The following is a 20,433-nucleotide window of genomic DNA, read 5'->3' as shown; positions in this document are numbered from 1 at the left end:
CAGCAAAATGGCAACGCCACACTTTGTGTTGTACGTGACCGCCATCTACCGGACGAGTGTTTCATTGCTAGAGCGCAGCAAGTCTTTTGCTTCCAACTCCATTTTGTTGCGCGCCATGTCGACGTTTCAAGTCCCGCCGGTTGCCTTGTCACGGTCCTCTGAAGTGCTGAGACCCGTTTGCCGAATGTGGAAGTAGGTAGCGCATATACCGGATTGCTCAAACCTAGTGTGCGTGCGTGCGTGCGTGCGTGTTGATGACTTTAATCTTTTAACAGGCCAACTTTCGAGTTGCACGCTTTTGCTGTAGTACCACATTGTGTCACAACAAGGTGGGTGGCAGCATTGAGCTCTGCTGGAAGACATGATGCATAATTAGGAGCCAGAAGAAGAGACAGAGAAGGCCCCGACTATTGTGCGCTCCAGTAGGAGCGGTTGCCCCCATGTCGCAGACAGACTATACTCTGGAGAGCAGTGGCAGAAATTGGCACGTGCAAAGTGTGCTTCACATTAAGGCCAGCACCGCCGCTGCCTGACAGTATTGTCGCACGCCGCCGCATGTGTCGCTGCTTTGGGTGTGTTGTCGGAAGGTTTCGATTTCATCGATGCTCGTTTCCAAATGTTAGCATTTAGCGAGCGTCCACATAAGGGACTGAAATCCTGACTGACTCCAGAGTCAAACGTGTGTTTGTTCTTCTTTAAAGTTAGCAAATGTAAATATGATCCTGTCATATTGATTTCTTCTATGTGCGTGTGAAGGGGAAATAGGGATCAAACCCACAAGCCTCTTGTTGCGAGTCATCTACTGCTGAAGAAGACACCAGTGATGCTCCACAATTTTATTGAGAACACGCAGGCGGGCTTCAGTTGCAGGCGGGCACGTTGACACAAGGCCGAACCTCCACGGTGACGCCCCCCGGCGCCTCCCCGCAGTCCAACAGCGGCGTCCCCACGAAGATGGCCGGCTGCTTCAGACGACTGATAGTGGGGCTGACGCACACGCACACACACACGCACACGTCACGCGGCGGGTCAGGCGACCACGTGCGTACTTACCGATAATCGCTGTAATCGGGCTGACATTTCCTGGCGCGGATGCGCCGAGAGTTCCCTCCGCACGCCGGCTTGCACAGAGACCAGGCCTCCCAGCCCTCCCAGCTGCCCCTCACTGAAACACGCACGCGCACAACCAGTTGCGCTCCAGTCAGCCCGGTGGCCCTTTTACATGTGGCGTGTGCGCGCGTGACCCACGGTAGCAACTGTTGACGTCGTAGCAGCCCCGGTACTGGCTGAGGCTGAGGTCGTCCCCCCCGCAGATGGAGCCGTTGTGCGCTCGATGCAAACATCGGCGCTCTCGATTTTGATTTCCGCCGATCTGCTTGCAGCGGATGTCGCGTCCCCGGAACGGATATTTGCAACTTTGCCACGGCGACCACTCGGACCACTCGCCGTCCACTGCGGGACACGCACACACAAAGTCGCTCAGCAGAGGAAACGTGAATAAAAAAATGGAAAACAACATAGCTTTGCCTTATGAGAAAGTCTCATTAGCTTAATGCTAACAAACAATGGTAAACGCTATTGACATGCTAAAGCTTAGCATCGATAGCTGCCATTTTAGAAGCAACGCATATTTTAACAAATAGGGGAGCAACATATATAGACAGATAATATAACAATTAATCAATAACTAATCGATTTTGATAACTGATTCATCATTCAGAGAAATTGTTCGACTTAAAATGTCCAAATCTTCGGAATGTCAGCCTCTCATCAACAGTAAATATTCGGTGATTTCTGTCGTCCTCCACGAAAGCTGACTGCTTTTCTTTGTGTTTCTTCGAAATAAGACATTTCCAAACATCTGCGCTTTTATTTCGGAACATTTTTCCAGGTTTTCTAACGAATGTTACGGACCAAACCGGTGATTGTATCACAATCAATTTACGTTTGTGCATTTTCCTGTTTTTAAATAAAGGGATAGAAATTAAAGCTTTTCGTCGGGTTCATCTATTAATTAAAAAAGTGATACAGTTAAATTACCTATTAAAATCATTGTTAGTTCAAGCTTTACTCACAGGCATATATTCTTTATCCTCTACAATAAAAATGATTACAAACATAGCAGCTGACGGAGTCGTTGAAGTTTTCCTCATTTGTGTCCGCTTGACTTTTTTATACTGCCTCCCGGTGGCCAAGGCGGGCACATCAGGAGCAGCACCATTAATTGGGTTGCAGCATTAAATCATGACAATTCTTTACATTCTAATTCATTAAGAATTACTTTTATGTTTTTCCAGAGTACAATATTATCAAGTGCTATTTTCCTTGTGGCACGGTGGGCGACCGGTTAGAGCGTCAGCCTCACGGTCCTGAGGACCGCGGTTCAATCCCCCGGCCCCGCCTGCGTGGAGTTTGCATGTTCTCCCCGTGCCTGCGCGGCTTTTCTCCGGGCATTCCGGTTTCCTCCCACATCCCCCAAAAACATGCACGGTAGGTTAATTGAAGACTCTAAATTGCCCGTAGATATGAATGCGAGTGCGAATGGTTGGTTGGTTGGTTGTGCCCTGCGATTGGCTGGCAACCTTTTCAGGGTGTACCCCGCCTCTCGCCCAAAGACGGCTGGGACGGGCTCCAGCACTCCCGCGACCCTAGTGAGGATAAGCGGCTCGGGAAATGGATGGATGGATATTTTCCTTGTTAAAAAACACAGACATGAAGCGGAGGCTGGACGGGCGTAACCGCCTTTCCATTCCTGGCAATGGGGAAAGCGAGCGTTTGGCGTTACGGAACAAATTCCGCTCGAATGTGAAGGTCCGGCGTGGCGAGGACGCACCCGGACAGTGGACGTCGGCGTTGCAGAGGCGAGTGCGCCGCTCGTCGCCGGGACACGGGCGGCCGCCGTGTTTGGGGGCGGGGCTGTCGCAGCTCCTGCGCGACACCTCGAGTCCGACGCCGCAGGTGACGGGACACGCCGAGAAGGACGACCAGGACCCCCACGCGCCGTGCACTGCCACGCGCACAAACACACACACACAGATGTCAACTACGGGTGCGACAATTCATCCCTTCATCAACGGCTAATCGATCGAGAGCTATTTCCATAATCGCCGAATTGTTTCCACACCTTGTTTCACTTCAAATTGTCCAAATGCCCTGATTTCAACCTCTCAACAGTCAAATGCTCAACTGGCATTCTTCATGTCTTACGCTCTATACTGTATTTCTTATCGATAGCGTTGGGGAGTAACTCATTACATGTAACGAGATTATGTAATCTCATTACAAAATGTATGTCATTGTAATCCATTACAAATGTCAAATTAAATTACAGTTGCTTTGGAAATTGCCCCAATTACAATTTGACTTATGTTTGAATAATATCTTTTTTTCATACGACGTCGTCCTTCTATATCCGACGCTTGTGATTGGCTCTCTCTGGTCATGTGCCATTCTGCCGTCGTCGCAAACATGCTATTTTTCAAAATATGACCTCGAAGCCCCACCTTGTGGTGCAATCTATTTGTTTATGTGAGATTCAACTCATAGTTTCACTTTTGAAGACATAAAAGTACACTGACTTTGGAACAGTTTTGTCTTTATAATTTTGGACTTCTTTGTTGAACATCAACTGATCTGGTTGTCATTTGAAGCAATATTGTCTAAATTGTGCACATTTGTCATTAGGTCAACATGGTATGGTGGTTTTCCACATGCTCTACACAGAATGCAACAAATGCATTTTTTAGGATGCATTTACATTCAGAATGTTTTGTTATCAGTTTATTATTTGTGCAAAGAACAAATATGTGGTTAATTTCAAAATAATCGATGATTTGAATCCAGTTTTTTCCAGAAAACGAAAGAAAAGGAAGAAAACAATAAATTTTTTTTTAAAAATACATTTCTTTTCCATTGGCGGCACGGTGGGCGACCGGTTAGAGCGTCAGCCTCACGGTCCTGAGGACCGGGGTTCAATCCCCGTCCCCGCCTGTGTGGAGTTTGCATGTTCTCCCCGTGCCTGCCTGGGTTTTTTCCGGGCACTCCGCTTTCCTCCCACGTCCCCAAAACATGCATTCATTGGAGACTCTAAATTGCCCGTAGGTGTGAATGTGAGTGCGAACGAAATTGAAAAAAAAACACCCCGACTCACCCCTCATTATTCTCGGGGACTTTAACAAAGCTAAAGTCAACCACGAACTCCCTAAATACAAGCAGCACATCGACTGTCCTACCAGGGAAAATAATACTTTAGACCACTGCTACCCCACGGTAAAAACCGCATACCGCGCTATACCTCGTGCAGCCTTGGGCTCGTCCGATCACTGCTTAATTCACTTAATACCGACGTACAGGCAAGAACTTAAATGCGCGAAGCCTACAGTGAAAACAGTCAAAAAGTGGACCAATGAAGCCAAGATGGAACTTGAAAGCTGCTTAGACTGCACAGACTGGAGTGTCTTTGAAAATTCAGCTGGCAGCCTGGATGAGTATACGGACACTGTCACATCCTATATCAGTTTCTGTCAAGAGGTCTGTGTTCCAACAAAATCATTTCGCACATTCAACAACAATAAGCCGTGGTTCACTGCTAAACTTAAGCCGCTTCGCCAAGCCAGGGAGGACGCACGCATATCAGAGCGGGGACAGGGCCCTGTATGATCGCGCTAGAAACCAGCTGACCAAAGAAATGAACATTGCAAAGAGGATCTATACAGCAAAGTTGGAAAAACAGTTTAGCGCAAACGCCTCTAAATCAGTCTGGCATGCATTCCAGTCGCTGACTAATTACAAGCGACGATCCCCCCAAGCTGAGAACAATAGCACACTAGCCAACGACTTGAACACCTTCTACTGCAGATTTGAAAAGGACGCTTTCACACCACACACCCACCCGGCCGCACCCGCGACCACAATCACACCTCTGACCTCTGCGTTAACCATCCACGAACGGGATGTGAGACGCATCTTCAAACAACAAAAGATTAACAAAGCGGCAGGCCCGGACCACGTGTCTCCATCCTGCCTCAAAGTCTGCGCGGACCAGCTCGCGCCAGTCTTCACTCAGATCGTCAACAGATCACTGGAAATGTGCGAAGTTCCATCCTGCTTCAAACGCTCCACCATCATCCCAGTCCTCAAGAAACCTGCAATCTCGGGTCTGAATGACTACAGGCCTGTCGCTTTGACATCTGTGGTCATGAAGTCCTTTGAACATCTTGTGCCGGACCACCTCAAGAGTGTCACAGGTCCCCTGCCGGACCCCCTGCAGTTTGCCTACCAAGCGAACAGATCTGCGGACGATGCGGTCAACATGGGACCGCACTTCATCCTAGAACACCTCGACAGTGCAGGGACCTACGCGAGGATCCTGTTCGTGGACTTCAGCTCAGCGTTCAACACCATCATCCCTGAACTCCTTTCCTCCAAGCTTCTCCAGCTCAGCGTCTCACCTGCCATCTGCCAGCGGATTTACAGCTTTCTGACGGGCAGGACACAGCAGGTCAGGCTGGGGGAGGCCACCTCATCCGCACGCAGCGTCAGCACTGGGGCGCCCCAAGGTTGTGTCCTCTCTCCGCTGCTCTTCTCTCTCTACACGAACGACTGCACCTCAGCGAACCCGACTGTCAAACTCCTGAAGTTTGCAGCTGACACCGCTGTCATCGGCCTCATCGAGGACGGTGGCGAGTCTGCGTATCGACAGGAAGCGGAGCGGCCGGAGCTGCGGTGCGGCCGACACAGCCTGGAGCCGAACACGCTCGAGACTGTAGAGATGATCGTGGACTTCAGGAGGCATCCTTCGCCACAGCTGCCCCTCACGTTGTCCAGCTGCCTTGTGTCAACCGGCGAGACCTTCGAGTTCCTGGGAATTACAATCTCCCAGGACCTGAAGTGGACGACCAACATCAACTCCGTCCTCAAAAAGGCCCAGCAGAGGATGTACTTCCTGCGGCTTCTGAGGACACACGGCCTGCCACCGGAGCCGCTGAGGCGGTTCTACACAGCGCTCATCCAATCGGTCCTGTGTTCTTCCATCACAGTCTGGTTTGGTGCTGCTACAAAAAAGGACAAACTCCGACTGCGACGGACAATCCAAACTGCTGAAGAGATTGTCGGTACCCCCCTACCCACCCTTGAGGACTTGCACGCTGCCAGAACTAAGACAAGGGCGTGCAAAATCCTCTCGGACCCTCCCCACCCCGGTCACCGGCTCTTCCGGCTCCTTCCCTCAGGCAGGCGCTACCGATCAATGCAAACTAGAACTAGTAGACATTCCGACAGCTTCTTCCCTCTTGCAATCAACTTCTTGAACAGCTAACTTACAATTCCATTACAACAAGCTGACAATTTTTGGACTTGAGTTCGTTGTCACATTTCTGTATTATGTATTACTCGTGCACTCGCTGTAGTTGTCTCGCCGTGCTGCACTATTTGCATACAGTGGCCACTCATGCCAGAGTAGCATCTGCTCCATTTGCACACTGATTGAGGAGTATCCGTAACATTTGCACAACCGACATTGTCCCAGATGATCGCACTACTCGTCACTTGAAACCGCATCCACTCCTTGAAGTCTCAGCGCCCTTTGCACAATGCTCATTGCACCGGACTATTGCGATATTAGCCATTGGAACTGCTCGAAGTGCTCGAGGACTCTGCATCTTTTTGCACAATTGTTGTTTGTCAATGTCTTTATGTCTCCAAAGTGTTCTGTCAATTGACTGTCTGTTGTACACGAGCGGCTCCAACTACCGGAGACAAATTCCTTGTGTGTTTTTTGGACATACTTGGCAAATAAAGATGATTCTGATTCTGAATGGTTGTTTGTTTGTATGTGCCCTGCGATTGGCTGGCAACCAGTTGATGCCCGATGACAGCTGGGATAGGCTCCAGCACGCCCGCGACCCTCGTAAGGAGAAGCGGCTCAGAAAATGGATGGATATATATATATATATATATATATATATATATATATATATTCCCCCCCCAAACAGCCATTAAAAAACAAAAAAACAAAAACAAGAATCTAGAATTGTTGAGTATTTTTCCAAGTAATTCGATTTTTTTTCAACATCAACATGGCAGACAGGTTGCGGGAGCGGCCGGCGAGCGTGCGTACCGGTGCAATGTGGAAGATGGTCGCAGGCCTCCGCGGAGCTGATGTCGCCATGGCAACCCTCACCTGCAACAACAATCGAAGACGCGGGGTCTGTCATTGGTGAGCGGTCAAGGTCAGAAGCGCTGGCCGACATTTACAGCCAACGTGAGCGCACATAAAGACAAGCACTGGACCCAGCTACCAAATGTGTGTGCGGCTGCTGTTGCCAGAGCAACTGTCACCTGGGGGGAGGAGTGAAGGGGCGGGGCTAGAGCAGGAGCGGTGACGAGTCTTGACAGGAGCTCCGCCTTCCGGGATGCAGGAAGAAGAACACTCGCCCCAATTGGACCAGCCGGACCAGGATCCATCAACTGTCAATCACACTTCATGTAAGCGTGTGTTTGCGCGCACGTGTGCGTGCGTGCGTGCGTGCGTGCGTGCGCACCTGCGCAGGTGACGTGACACACGCTGGCGCGGGCGCTCGGTCCCTCACAGAGTCGTCCTCCATATTTGGGCGGAGGCCGATCGCACTGCCTGGTGGCCAATCGAAGCCCCTCCCCACATTGGGCGGAGCAACTTCCCGGGCGCGACCACTCCCCCCACTGGCCGTCCACTGAGGAGAGGCACATCATATTGGGCGGAGTTTAGCGGCGTTTGGAAGTCAATGTCAGGGCATAGACAAACAATGGACGAGTTGCCAGTTGATGGCGAACAAATCATTCGCATGGATGACGCCGGCTTCGAACCCAGAAGATGTGAAAAAGTGCCGCCGACCCACCTGGACATTTTGGGATGTCGCCGCAGCTCTGTAGCTGCACGTCTTCTCCCTGGCAATCGTCCCCGGGCGGCGCCGTATCGGCAGAAGGGGCGGGGTCAGAGCAGGAGCGACGGCGCTGTCTGGACGGCAACGCCACGTCGTCATGCGCGCACGAGGACGAACACAAAGACCACGATGACCACGATGACCACCCGCCGTGCACTACACTCGTGCACACACGCATGCACACAGTCGTGTTGATACAGTGCTGGGATGGATTTTCCCCACCGGAAGCTTTTCTCTGACGGTTTCCCGATCGAAAGGTAATCATCGACGGGGGGGGGTGGGTCAGTGTGGGTTTAGTTTTAATGGAGTTTTACCCTTCCCACATGCATTTTACACTTTTAAACGTATTAAAACATACGTCTAAAGTATGCCTTAGCACCTGTTCTCACTTTCTCACTCGCACAGTTCTTCGAATAAGAGGTAGAACGTGCTTGCCATTTAGGACACATAAAACAAATAAGTTACATTTAAACAGCAACATAACGCCACATAATGCTAACATATAATGCGAAACAACATAGACTGGCTAACAGAAATGTTGGCGTTATACATTGGAAAGTTTTCAATGACATATGGGGTCCCTCAAGAGTCAGTTCTTGGACCCCTTCTGTTCAGCCTGTATATAGTCTGCTACTCTTGGGTCAAATTCTTCAGAAACTTCATGTTGACTATCGTAGCTATGCAGATGACACACAGTTCTATCTAGCAGTCTCCCCAGGTGACCACAGTTCAATTGAGGTGGTGTATCACAGTCTAAACAAATGAATAACCGGATGAAGAAAAAAATCCTTCAGTTAAACCACAGCAAAAACCAAGGTAATTGTTTTTGGCTGTAAAGAGGATCACTGTTAGTAAATATCTGGAGTCACTCTCTTTATAAACCAAAGCGAAAGTGCAAAACCTTGGTGTGCTGATAGATTCTGAACTGACTTTCAACAGTCATATCACATCAATTACTGAAGCAGCTGAAGAACATATCCAGAGTGAAGGCTTGCATGTGCCAAGCAGACCAGGAGAAGCTCATCCATGCTTTTATCTCAAGTCGACTTGACTACTGTAATGGTCTTCTGACTGGACTCCCCCAAAAGAGCATGAAACAGCTGCACCTCATTCACCTCGGGTTCTGACCAGAACTAAGACATCAGAACACATTAGTCCAATGTTAAAGTCTCTACAGTGGCTCCCAGTCAGCTTTGGAATAGACTTTCAAGTTCTGCTACTGGTCTATATATATATATATCACTAAATGGTTTAGGTTCTGAATACATGGAAGAAATGCTAATGGGATATAAACCCAGTCGGGCTCTGACATCTGCAGACTCAGATAAGATAGTGGAGCACAGAGTCCAAAGCAAACATGGTGAAGCAGCATTTGGCTGTTATGCTGCACACAAATGGAATAAGTTGAATAATAACAGAAGAAATCAAGTGTCAATGTTTTGAAGTCCAGGCTAAAAACTATTCTTTTTTTCCCCCCTCAAGCTTATGATTGAGCGTTTTAGAGCATTTCCATTTCTTCAATGATTTATCTTGCACTGTATGACTTCTTTAAGCTGTCTTTTCATTTTTTTGTACTTCATGTTTAAATGTGATTTTGCTCTTTGTTTTGAAATTCTTTTAATCGTGTAAAGCACATTGATTTACCTTGTTTATGAAACGTGCTATGTGAAGGAATTTTCCTTGCCTATACCAAACCTTTTAACAAAAAAAAAAAGCGAATAAGCGATGGGGCTTTTGTGGATAACGGTGGATACGTACCCCCCAAAATCTCCAAAAAGGCGAACCCATGAATATCAAACCACGAATATGCGGGGGTCTACCGCATACTGGAAAAACCCATCAAAACGATCCCTTAAATTGCGTAAAGAAAGAAATGATGAAGTGAAATCAGACCTTTCACACCTGATGACCTGCTTGGAAATCACAGCCGTTATAAACATGAAGAAAAAACGAATAATGATGATGATGATGAAGATGATTTGCCGCACACACCTGGACAATTGCCGGGGGCGTCACACGACATCTCGATTTCGAAGGCGCCCATGCAGGCCGAGAGGCACTCGGGAGGGGCGGGGCAGAGCCTCTCTCGCTTCCTGACTCCGCCCCCTCTACACGTCACCGAACATGGCGACCACGCAAGCCACGAGCTCCACCCCTCTAACACACACACATCATTTCATCTTTTATACTCATTAGAATTCAAGTCACGCGATGCGGTATATTGCGTTGTGTGTAAGTTTGTTGTTAATACATACAAAAATAATACAATGCAAAAGTAGAGATGAGGAGAGGGAAAAGGGACAGATGGGCCAGCTCTTTCATACATGAGGTAGAAATATTTAAAAGAAGACATTTTGACCCAAAGAAAGACTATTTTGCTTATTTTAAAAAAATGTAATAAACAATTTTACAAATGTAATTCATTCAAACTTCAACGCGATAAAAGAGCCATGCTATCAATGTAGCAGCTTTGGCTAACAGTGCTAATGCTAGCTTCGTATTGCTAGCGCTGCTACGCGAGAGAAGTGAGGCTACATTCCAATCTCGCTCTCGATTGCAAAATGCAAACTCAAATTATTGAATGAATTTGTTTTATTCAAAATTCAACAAAATTGTGTCATGTATTTTGCTCACATATTTCATTGTATTATTGACAATTGATCAATGAGCTCAATATGCTGAATTCAAGATTTGTCTTTGGATCTCGATGAAATAATGTATAAACGATCAATGATTCAAATGTATATTACGCAATAGATTGCATTTCTTTCTTAGCTTTGTTTGGTTTGGGTTTTACTGCGAATCTCTTGAGAGCTGGCCAAATCAAGTACAAGTCAATCCAACGAGGACTGGCCACGTGGGCTGTGCGGGTACCGTTGCAGCATGTGCCGTTGCAGGCTTTGGTCTCCAGCGTGCGGTCGGCGGTCTTGCAGTCCGATTGGCCGATGCCAAAGCACTCCCTGCTCCTCTGTGTCACGCCCTCCCCGCACAGGCTGGTGCACGGGGACCACGGCGACCAGTCAGACCACGCCGGAGGGCTGACAGACGAGAAAGCGCTGCTTTATGACGTCACAGTGCGCGCCCGCCCGCCCGCCCGAGAGTGCGCGCGTGCGCGCGTACCGACCCGCAGGACTGGCACTCTCCATCTTGTGTGACGTAAGCGTAGTGCGGATTGAGACAGCAGTCGTCTTCGTCGACGTCCCCGAGCTCTTCGGCACACGTGCCCGACGACCGCTCGAAGCGTGCGAAACACGTCACAGCCTCTACGCGCGCGCGCACACACACACACGCGCACTGGGTTCATTCCGGGAGTTCAACACACCAAAGTTCGAAACTCAAGTGTTTATTTGGACTTTGTTCAGAATGAAGTTTCATTTATGATGCAACGACAGCAGTCACTTGATTTAGGAGGTTATTCCTTCATCCGATGACCACTCGTAAGTCTCATCGCAAATTGGGGCTTTCACATTTGACTAGCATCTTAGTGCGTGAAAACATGATGAAAGAATGCAAAGAAGATCTGGTTATTTTACATACGGTTGTATGCTCACGCCCCTTAAAGGCGCGCGAGCATCTGAGCGTGAGTTGTGGCCTACAGCAGATGGCTGCAAGTGTTGTCATTTTGTATTTGTCAATAAACGGTTGAAAGTGCATGGGCTCTCCTTGCCCACACGCCAGGGCACCATTCTTTTCCCCCCTACTTGGTTCGAGTGGCAGCTCATCTGAAGCTCGCTTCTGACTCAGATTTTGGCTCGCGACATAGAGCAAGAAACACGGACCGAGCGAGCGCTCTGGAGGAACTTTGTAAGTCGAGGTAGCACTGAATGTGAATTCGGAAATTTGCATTAACCTTTTCAAAATGCTTTTAAAACTTTTAATTAGGTAAAATGTTTATTTCACTTATGTGCAATATATTTGAATGTAATCCTTTTTATTTTCCTATAATTATGCACAGTGTTCATGTTACAGTGATATCTTTTTTCTGAATAAAGCCTCTGCTGCTCATTTGTGATGAGCACATAGGCCTACTATGCTACACTATTGTCACTGGTGGCACTTGGAGAGGATCAATATTTTGTGTAAAGGTTTGAGAAACAATGGTCAAAAATAAAAAATAAAATAAGTTACAAATGTGGAAATGTGTTGCAGGTAACGTTTGCTAAAAGGCATTTCGAGGAAGTGCCCAAGTCTGCATTGTTCAAATAGTTGATCGGCTGGAAATATGGGTTATCGGCATCTGGGTCGGTTCATCTCTGGTTTCTTTTCCCCAAACGAGTGTGTGCGTGCGTGTGCGTGAGACTCACGTGCACGCTCCACGCAGATGAGGCCGAAGATGACGAAGACGATGAGCTGCTTGCTGACGTTTTTCATGGCGTCTTTGAAGTGAAGCACAAAAATCTTTCTTGCGCTTCCTATGCGGGAGCCGGTGTAGCTCCGCCCCCTGCGCTGTTTGCTCCCGGTTACACTTTAACCTGACCTTGGACCCTTTGATTGACATGCTCTTTGACACACAAACGGGAAGCAGGCAGAGGAGCCCCGCCCACATTTATTGACATCTCACAATGACGACATCATTACGGACGTGTGTCCCAGCACGAGTTCCGTGACATCATCAGGGCCCGGGCCCCGCCCACATCCTGAATGTCACTCACCAGGATTCTTTTACATGCGACCGCATCCACTTCCTGCACGGTGGCGTCCCGTAAACAATTTTTATTTCGAAGGATCCGGGAAGCCACGCTTACGGTAAGCGTCCTCGCTAAAACACGACGGCGCCGACAGAAGACGAGCAGTTCTTTTCCTCCCGCTGACCTCAGCAGCCAATCAGACTCAGAGGAGCCACCCAGATACGCCACAGAGCGAGGGAGCCGATTGGCTGGCCGGCTTCAACTTCATCCTGCGACGTCCCAAAAACAACAATTAGGACGATGAAAAGGAAAACGTTTTTAGCCTTTTTAATTGAATAGTGGCCGCGGATGGAGGGGGGTCATTTTTACAAAGGCCCAATGAAACAATGTTTTTTTCTTCATTTTTGTTTTCATCTGGCTCGCTCTGTTGTTTGCGATGTGATGGATTTTAGAAAATGGAGAGAAAAGCGAGAACCAGACATGCAAACACCAAAGGTATGAAAAGGGTGACAAAAAAAAAAAAAAGATCCTTTGGGTGTCCCCCAAAGGATTTGGGGGATTTTAACATACATTCAACAATCTGGAAGCCTCTGAAGAGTACAATAAGGCAAAATACACAATTTTCCTCAAGCAGAAAAACATTTATTCACACCACTCAAGTACATGTTGATGTACAAAATTAAGATTCAAATTCAATTTGCCTCATTTCTTAGCTTTTTTGTTTTGGCCTCCAACTCGAGGCAGGCCCATCTCCACCTGCACCTGATGCCTGCTTCAAGCTGTGCCACACGAATAGCATCCTCCTCTTTAAGCGCTCTCATTCTGGAAAAGAATGGACTCGAATCACTGTCTGGTTCACTTCATTTGGCACTCTTACCAACTTCAAAGGCTAATCCCAAATGCAGCCTCCAGGAAAATATCAAGTACAATATTTTTCATGGGGGCAGTTGGCGTCGGAGAGGAGGATGCAGGAGATAGGCCGACATGAACAGGATGACGCGCTGTGGCGACCCCTGAAGGGACAAGCCCAAAGGAAAAGAAGTACTCGCGGACTAACTCTTGTCGCCGATATTACGTGTGCTTGGCGGTTCCGCTGGGACCGCAACCGGGGCCACGACCCGCAGCACCTCAACGCAAAAATACAAATACGACACTGGCTGATCTTATGAGCAAAAATGTTGCTTAAACGTAAGAGTGGCAATAGAGGACGTCCGCTCCAGAGGCGGAACCCCAGGCCGATGTGTGGAACCGATCTAGCTGCCGGCGTTCAAGGAGTACGAAACAGCCTATGACGACGGCAACCCACCCACCGAAGGAAAAACTCATCGGATCGATAGGATTCACCAAATGGCGACTGATTTGCTCGTATGGAAAACGCAGCAAAGAGAACATTAACTCATTCACTGCTGGCAGTTTGGAGGCATTTATTTGGACGGATTTTTCAATATTGTGCTCTGTGACAAAATAGCACAGAACCTACCAGACTTTCTGCTTTTCACCTTTGACCGCACCTTCCCCCCCCCGAGCGTTTCTGTTCTTTAGTAATCAGCAGTAGACCAAAAACACCAGTCTCTGACCAAAAAGTGGAGAAAAGGAGCTTCTTGTGAGAAGAACAGTGACGTCAATGCTAATATTTTTTTGCTTTTGTGACACCTCAAACTACAACACAAGAAAAACAAGATGGAGAAAGTGCTTATGATGGCAAAATAATCATTTTATTTCCCAACATCCAACTAAGAAACGCGCGTGAGTGGCTTTTTAACATGACGTTGGTCTTTCACTCCACGAACGGCATCATCTTTTGTCATGATGGCGTCGCACACGTTCTATTACCTAACGCAACACTCTGTTGGAGTGTGAGGTGCCTAATCTTGTCCAAGCTCCGACGTGTCGGCATTCATCCCTCATTATCAATGTGACAAGCCGAGATTCGCTGCCTAATTTACTCAAAAGCGGTGCGACACCGCCACCTACGTGCGTCTGTTTGTCACTACAGATACGTAGAAGCTTGCGTTGCACCGACAAGCTGGGCGAGACCCTCTCGCACGCTTCCCCGTTGAAAAACGTACTTGACGGATGCGTACGTCGAGGGCAGTAAACACCTGCATTCCGGTTGAAAACATCCACGGCAGTCAATGAGCTAACGGTAGAACGAGAGTGTCACATCCTGTGAGGAAGGGACCAAGCCAGTATCAAATAGGACAGGAGGGGAGAGGGGCACACGTGTGTGTGGTGGGAGTGGCGATGCAGTGCCCTAACCAATGGGAAGAATTTGGGCTGCAAATGAGGACAGTCCAGGAAGTGAACATACATAATCCAACGGGGGTGATCAGCAATTAAAAAAAGCGACTGTATTCTGTCTGCGGAGACACGGACAAATGTTGTTCATCTTCTTTGTTTCTTTAGAGAAGGAAGAAGCGAGGAGCAACGTCAACATGGCGCCGTATACGGCAGCGCTCATACAGAAAGACAGCCTTCGGCCGGTCGGTCGGACTCACATTGGACAGCGCGTGCCGATTCGCTACGTTTGCGTGTCGCCAGCCTCCTCCTCGGGGTCGTAGTAGTAAAACTTGCGCAGGTAGGCGATCAGTGGCCTGCGGACGGCAAGAGACACAAGCTCAGCGAGCGCGCCGCCACTACGCACGACGAACGGCGGCGGGCGCAGCCTGACGTGGGCAGCGGCAGCTCCTGGATGTGGTCCACGCGGACCAGCTGGCGGATGCAGAAGCGACACAGGTGCTGCAGGGACTTGATTCTGCTCAGGCGTGACACGGGATGCAGCAGCTGCACCGGCGTGGGTGGCAGACCTGAGAACGCAAAGTTGACAAGACTCGGTCAAACATTAATGGACGGTGGATATCCGGAAATACATCCGCCATATTGGATGTGGCACATCTGCCCATAAACTCATGCCGTGAATCTCAAAGCAAAAGAATCACTGAATTACATTTTCATTTACAACATTCAAAACATGAAATACAATCAAAAATATCACAATGAGGCTTGTGGCTATGCAAGTTTAACATTTTTTTTAAATCCAGTACAGTATTTTATTTATTTGTTCATGTGCAGACCATGTATTTAAAGTACAGTTCAGTTGTAATTAGCTTAAGTAGAGTAAATGTGCTTTTGAGAACTATTTTTTTGACTGCGATTTAATCTTGGCCATGATGGTGGTGTTTGGCGAGCCAAATATTTTTTGAGCTAGTACTTGGTGTAAAAGGTTTGATAACCACTGAAGTCATGCAAGTCAAGGACTAAACCTTTATAACGATTATAGTTGGGAAACAAAAACAACACATGAATGATTGTATTGACGAAAAAAAAGATGAATTCGTTTCTTTGTGATTTTAAGATTTGTGCGTCTGCTGCCAGCCACAGTGCCGTCTGCAGTGGGCAGCGCCTATCAAAAAGCGCCGCTCCCCACAGCGTCCGTGTGGACGGGAGGAGAAAGAAATGGCCACCAGTGTTCACGCTCGTCTGCAGCTCAGTAAGCAAAAAGACGCACAGACTGAAATGTGGAAACATTTTCCAAATACCAATGCTAACAAATTACTTATTTGATTAAATATCATCTCTAAAATAAAGAAATACAAATATTGTAAATGCTGCTTCATGAGCTGAAATTAAGAAACTACAAAAGAATCCAATCTTTTGCACTCGATACCGAACAGCTGCAAATGACGTGACCAGCTCGGGGCGACTTCGAGTGCCACTTTTCCACATTCAATATGGCGGCGACATTCACGTAGCATTCGGCACCAAGGCGGGCTCTATTTATATTCGGCGTCTGCGGGGCGGGCGGTGGCCTACCTGGGACTCGGGAGCGCAGGAAGTAGAGGAACTTTCCGTTCTTGGAGTGCGTGATGGCGCGCTCGATGAACTCCACCACTGAATGGCAGCGGTCCTCAAACTTGGGGTGACACCACAGACTGAACGTCCCTAAGGGGGCACAGGCGGCCCGTCACGGGTGGCCCGACGGAGCGATGTCAAGCGTGAACGTTACCTCGATAGTGCTCCATGCGCGTGTGGTGCGTGACGCCCTGCGACCTGAAGCTCAGGCTGAGGATGTAGCGAGGATCGGAACTGTCGCGCACCAGGAAGGAGCCGTCGGCTTTGCCCTTCAGCTTCATCTCGGCGTCCTCCCACGTCATGGGACCCCAGTACCAGCCGCACTGCACGGTGAGCACACGCACACGTTCACGCAAATGCCCGCTCGCCGTCGCCGCCGCGTGCGGCCCGCCCGACCTTTTCCAGTTCTCGGAGGCTGCTGGCGAAGTTGCCGCCGTCGGGGCGCTCGAGGGAGCGGCGGGGCGCCTGGCGCCGGGCGTCGGCCCGCAGGGGGACGGGCCTGGGCAGCCCCCGCAGGAATGAGTCTGAGGAAAGATGCTGGCACGGTCATAAACACAGGAGGACTTTTCTGAGGAGCCTGTGTATTTATGTTTTAATTTGAAATGTGGACATTTATTTTTGGATTGATATCTGCATTTGTATGGAGTGGAGCAATTTTCTCATTTCATTCTTGGGACTACTGTAACGTATTGGTGGAGGGTTGGATATGTTGTTATGTTCTTTCATAAACAACTTTCGACACTCACCAGTGCACCACTAAAGAGTGCTGCTGTTACAATATGCCTAAATCATTTGGTGGGTCATCTCTTCGAGGCGGAGCGGTGGCCCACCAAGGGCCGGCTCGCGGGGCTTCCCAGCGGCGGTGGCGGCAGGGATGCGGCTTCGCAAAGCGGAGATCCGCTAACGGCCGATCTCGGTCCGTGCGTCTCCGTTTGCCGGGACGGAGGCCGGCGCAAACGACAAGGCGCCTCTCGCCCAATCGATAGCTTACACCGCCGTTGGGAGGGGCTCGGGGCACCGAGTGCATCTCTTCTACATCTCTCCTAGCAGACCCTTTGGGTCACGAGGGTCAGCGGACGACTCGCTCTACCCACTGAGCCACGGCCGCCCCGTCAGAGCTGACCTTCAATTTAGTACATTTCTGTTTTTATTCCCGTTAATTCCAATGGAAAGCTTCGTACTTTTCCCCGCCATTCACGCCGACCCACCGTTGAGACTCAGGCTGTGCTGGATGGCGCTCAGGGAGGAAGGCGCGCCCACCGGGCGGGGTGGCAGAGACTGCATCGACGCCCCACCGACACGCTCGGACGAAGGAACCCGCGGTGGAGGGGGACCCCCCAAATCATCTGAGAGAGAGAGAAGACAAGACAGATGAGGGTGGATGAGAAGGGAGGAACAAGAAGAAATACAAGAAAGAGGAATTCAAAATGAAGAGGAAGTAGAAACAAAGACGAAGAGGAAGCAGTACCGAGCAGACTGAGGCTCCGTCTGGGTGGAGGTGGAGGAGTCGGAGGGTGGAGGCAGTTCCTCCGAGAGATCTCCACATCCACCAAGGAGACCGTCTCACCTTCACAGACAAGACAGCCGGAGAAGACAGGAAGTGACATCACAGAAGAAGAGGAGGTTACGCGTTAACATGTAGCGTGCGCTCACCGGTGAAGGGCGGCGTGCATGTCAGCGCAGGCGTCTGCAGCCTGGCAAACAGGAAGCGAGCGTTAGCGCGCGACTGCGGCCACCGCCCCGGTCCACCTTCGACCCCTTACCTGCCGCCGTCCTCCGTGTTGCCGCAGGTGGACCCCCACACGTCCACCAGACTCCCCGCCGACAAGGTGGACGAGGTGAGGGACGGCCTCTTGTCCAGGAGGCCCCCCGTCCCCCCGCACGAGCTCTTGGTTCGGAACAGTTTACTGAGGCGCACCTTCAGGGACCCCGCTTTCCCGGGCTTGCCCCTGGGCATCCTGTCACCGCCCGGGTCCCCTTCTAGGACCACCAGGGGGGAGGCGGAGCGCCCGCCCGTGGCCGAGCCCAATTTGGGGGTGGTGGCTCGGCTCTGAGGTTGGGAACGGGACCGGTGCTGGGGGCGACGCTGCGGTTCAGGGGCGGGGGACGGGGGGGCAGCGGGGGAAGCTCGGAGACAGGTGCCGGTCCGGTCCCGGAGGGAGCTGCCCGTGGGGGTCCTCCACGTTTGATGGGTGCAGACCCCCGCCTCCCCTGCTAGTCTGTGGACCTGCTGCATTAGCCCGCTGAGGGTCCCGCTGGAGAACACGGGCCCCGCTCTCCGACACGTCCCCCCCTCCCCGACGTCTCCGTCCGCCCCCAACCCTTCCAAGACCAGCAAGGCGTCGCTGGTTTCGCTCGGATCCTCGCCTGGCGCCGCTGCCCCGGAAGCCAGGAGACAGGAACACCGAGGGAGGGGGGCTGCTACCCTTTCATTGCCTTCCCTGCATCCTGCCTGGTCTGGTCCCGGGTTCAGAGCCAGGACCAGTTCCTCATCATTGGCACCACGATTGCTCCGGGAATCCAGCAGGGTCAGTGGAGACCACTTACCTAGTGGGTGACAGAGGACCGACCCAGACGGATCGGATCCTTCTGGACGCCACTGGCGGTTCTCCTCAGAAGACGGGCCGAAGCAGGGGTCCCGCTCCTCCGCGTCGACGGCCGAACCAGAACCTGACTCCGAGGAGTCCACCCACCGTGTCTCGTTTCCCCCCAAAGGGGGCTGCTCCAGGCCAAAGTCCAACATCCGGTTCCGGAACACCATCAACTGCGCCCTCGACCCGGTCGACCCGGGGAAGTCGAAGTTCTCCTCCGCCGGCAGCGAGGGGTCGTCGGAGTCGGGTAGGGCCTCCGGCATCAGCAGTCCGCCTTCCAGCTCGCCTTTGCCGGGCAGAGGAGAGCCGTAGTGCGGGGAGGCCGAGCCCAGGCCTGTCGGGGCCCCGCCTGAGTCCACATCGAAGCCGCCGCGAACCAGGCCGGCTTTCCCGGACGTGACGTGTTCGGGCTGGTGCTCCAGGTGCTCGTACTCTGCCGCCGAGACGAGGAGGCGCATCAACACGAAGTCGGGAGACATTTCGTCGCTCATCGTCGCGGGCTAACGCTAGCTTAGCTTAGCTTAGAGAAGAGCCGCGACGACGGTCTCGGTGCTCGGCGGCCGCCTGGCGGGGCGACGAGCCGAGGACATGTCCGCGCAGCCGATCCCAGAAGAAAGGCGAAGAGGAGGACGACGCGAGCTAAGCTAGCCGTTAGCGCTTAGCCTCCTCCGCCGACACAACATGGACGGCAGGCGGCGCGCGTGCGCAGCATCTGCGTCATTCCTTCGGTTTCGCGCGCGGGCGCGTCCACGTTACGTGCGGCGCACTTCGATGGAGCAAAAAGATCACGCAACATTCATCGGAAAACTACGAAAGACTGTTGCATTCACTGGAAAACAAATCCGTTTGTTCGAAGTCATTCACTGTTGTCTTTTGGCGGAATATTTGTTGTTTTCTGTTTTCGCAGTAATTTCGGAATATACATATTTTTGTGTTCTGAAGCGGTATGGTATATAGTTGAAGGCAGGGTGAATATGTGCGGGTAGGAGTTTCTCGTGGGACTTCCAAGTGTCTCGACAATATAGAGTATTAAAAATATATATATATATCTGAAAAACAGAAGAAAAATACAAATTACTCAGAAAAAACCTAAGTTTTGGATTTCAATACCGGTATGCTTCCGTATAATGCAGGAAACAAAGGCAACATTTTGACACCAAGTACCACCTACATTAATACGGAGGTCTCCTAGTACCATCAAGTTTCAAAACCAACGCAGATTGTTTTATTTCACCCACAAAAATGTATTAATATTATTCAAAGCCATTGTATTATTGTGCAGTTTGAAGATTTAGACTGCGCTTAAATGTAATCAGTTAAAATACATTACACTATTTACCAAAATGTTTAACAACAAAATTCGTAAAGCTGAAATACAAATGAACTTAAAAGTTAAATACAACTTAAGTGTACTTTAAATGGCATCTCCCTTCATTTCCTTGG

The 20,433-nt window shown here is 50.1% G+C and overlaps 2 protein-coding genes across 10 annotated transcripts; both read right to left on the bottom strand.

Annotated features, from left to right (window-relative positions):
* Window positions 1-821: 821 nt before the first annotated feature.
* On the bottom strand, window positions 822-12,379 carry LOC133466449 (properdin-like). Of its 4 annotated transcripts, none has more exons than XM_061750169.1 (12): window positions 12,224-12,377; window positions 11,040-11,182; window positions 10,794-10,957; window positions 9,912-10,076; window positions 7,875-8,075; window positions 7,542-7,709; window positions 7,339-7,467; window positions 7,118-7,180; window positions 2,834-3,007; window positions 1,249-1,452; window positions 1,054-1,165; window positions 822-987 (listed from the first exon to the last, which is right to left on the bottom strand). In XM_061750169.1, the coding sequence occupies exons 2-12, from the start codon at window positions 11,063-11,065 to the stop codon at window positions 861-863; spliced, it is 1,533 nt and encodes a 510-aa protein (XP_061606153.1). In that variant the 5' UTR covers window positions 11,066-11,182; window positions 12,224-12,377; the 3' UTR covers window positions 822-860. The 4 variants fall into 4 exon arrangements, 3 of the variants coding, with proteins under 3 accessions (XP_061606153.1, XP_061606151.1, XP_061606152.1); XM_061750167.1 differs by having other exon boundaries at window positions 11,044-11,182; XR_009784940.1 differs by having other exon boundaries at window positions 958-987; window positions 7,875-7,993; window positions 11,044-11,182.
* A 53-nt stretch (window positions 12,380-12,432) lies between these two features.
* Window positions 12,433-20,025, bottom strand: LOC133466447 (suppressor of cytokine signaling 7-like). 6 transcript variants are annotated; one of them, XM_061750158.1, is made up of 10 exons: window positions 18,163-20,017; window positions 18,053-18,093; window positions 17,868-17,966; window positions 17,608-17,745; window positions 16,796-16,923; window positions 16,554-16,722; window positions 16,361-16,489; window positions 15,219-15,354; window positions 15,046-15,141; window positions 12,433-12,816 (listed from the first exon to the last, which is right to left on the bottom strand). In XM_061750158.1, the coding sequence occupies exons 1-9, from the start codon at window positions 19,479-19,481 to the stop codon at window positions 15,069-15,071; spliced, it is 2,232 nt and encodes a 743-aa protein (XP_061606142.1). In that variant the 5' UTR covers window positions 19,482-20,017; the 3' UTR covers window positions 12,433-12,816; window positions 15,046-15,068. The 6 variants fall into 6 exon arrangements, 5 of the variants coding, with proteins under 5 accessions (XP_061606142.1, XP_061606146.1, XP_061606144.1 ...); XM_061750160.1 differs by lacking the exon at window positions 12,433-12,816 and adding an exon at window positions 13,168-13,369 and having other exon boundaries at window positions 18,163-20,018; XM_061750161.1 differs by lacking the exon at window positions 12,433-12,816 and adding an exon at window positions 14,241-14,947 and having other exon boundaries at window positions 18,163-20,018.
* Window positions 20,026-20,433: the final 408 nt, after the last annotated feature.

This window comes from Phyllopteryx taeniolatus, chromosome 16 (assembly GCF_024500385.1).
Source record: "Phyllopteryx taeniolatus isolate TA_2022b chromosome 16, UOR_Ptae_1.2, whole genome shotgun sequence".
NCBI classification, from domain to species: Eukaryota; Metazoa; Chordata; class Actinopteri; order Syngnathiformes; family Syngnathidae; genus Phyllopteryx; species Phyllopteryx taeniolatus.
The sequence above is the reverse complement of the archived record's forward strand: the minus strand, read 5'-3'. Positions and strand labels throughout refer to the sequence as shown.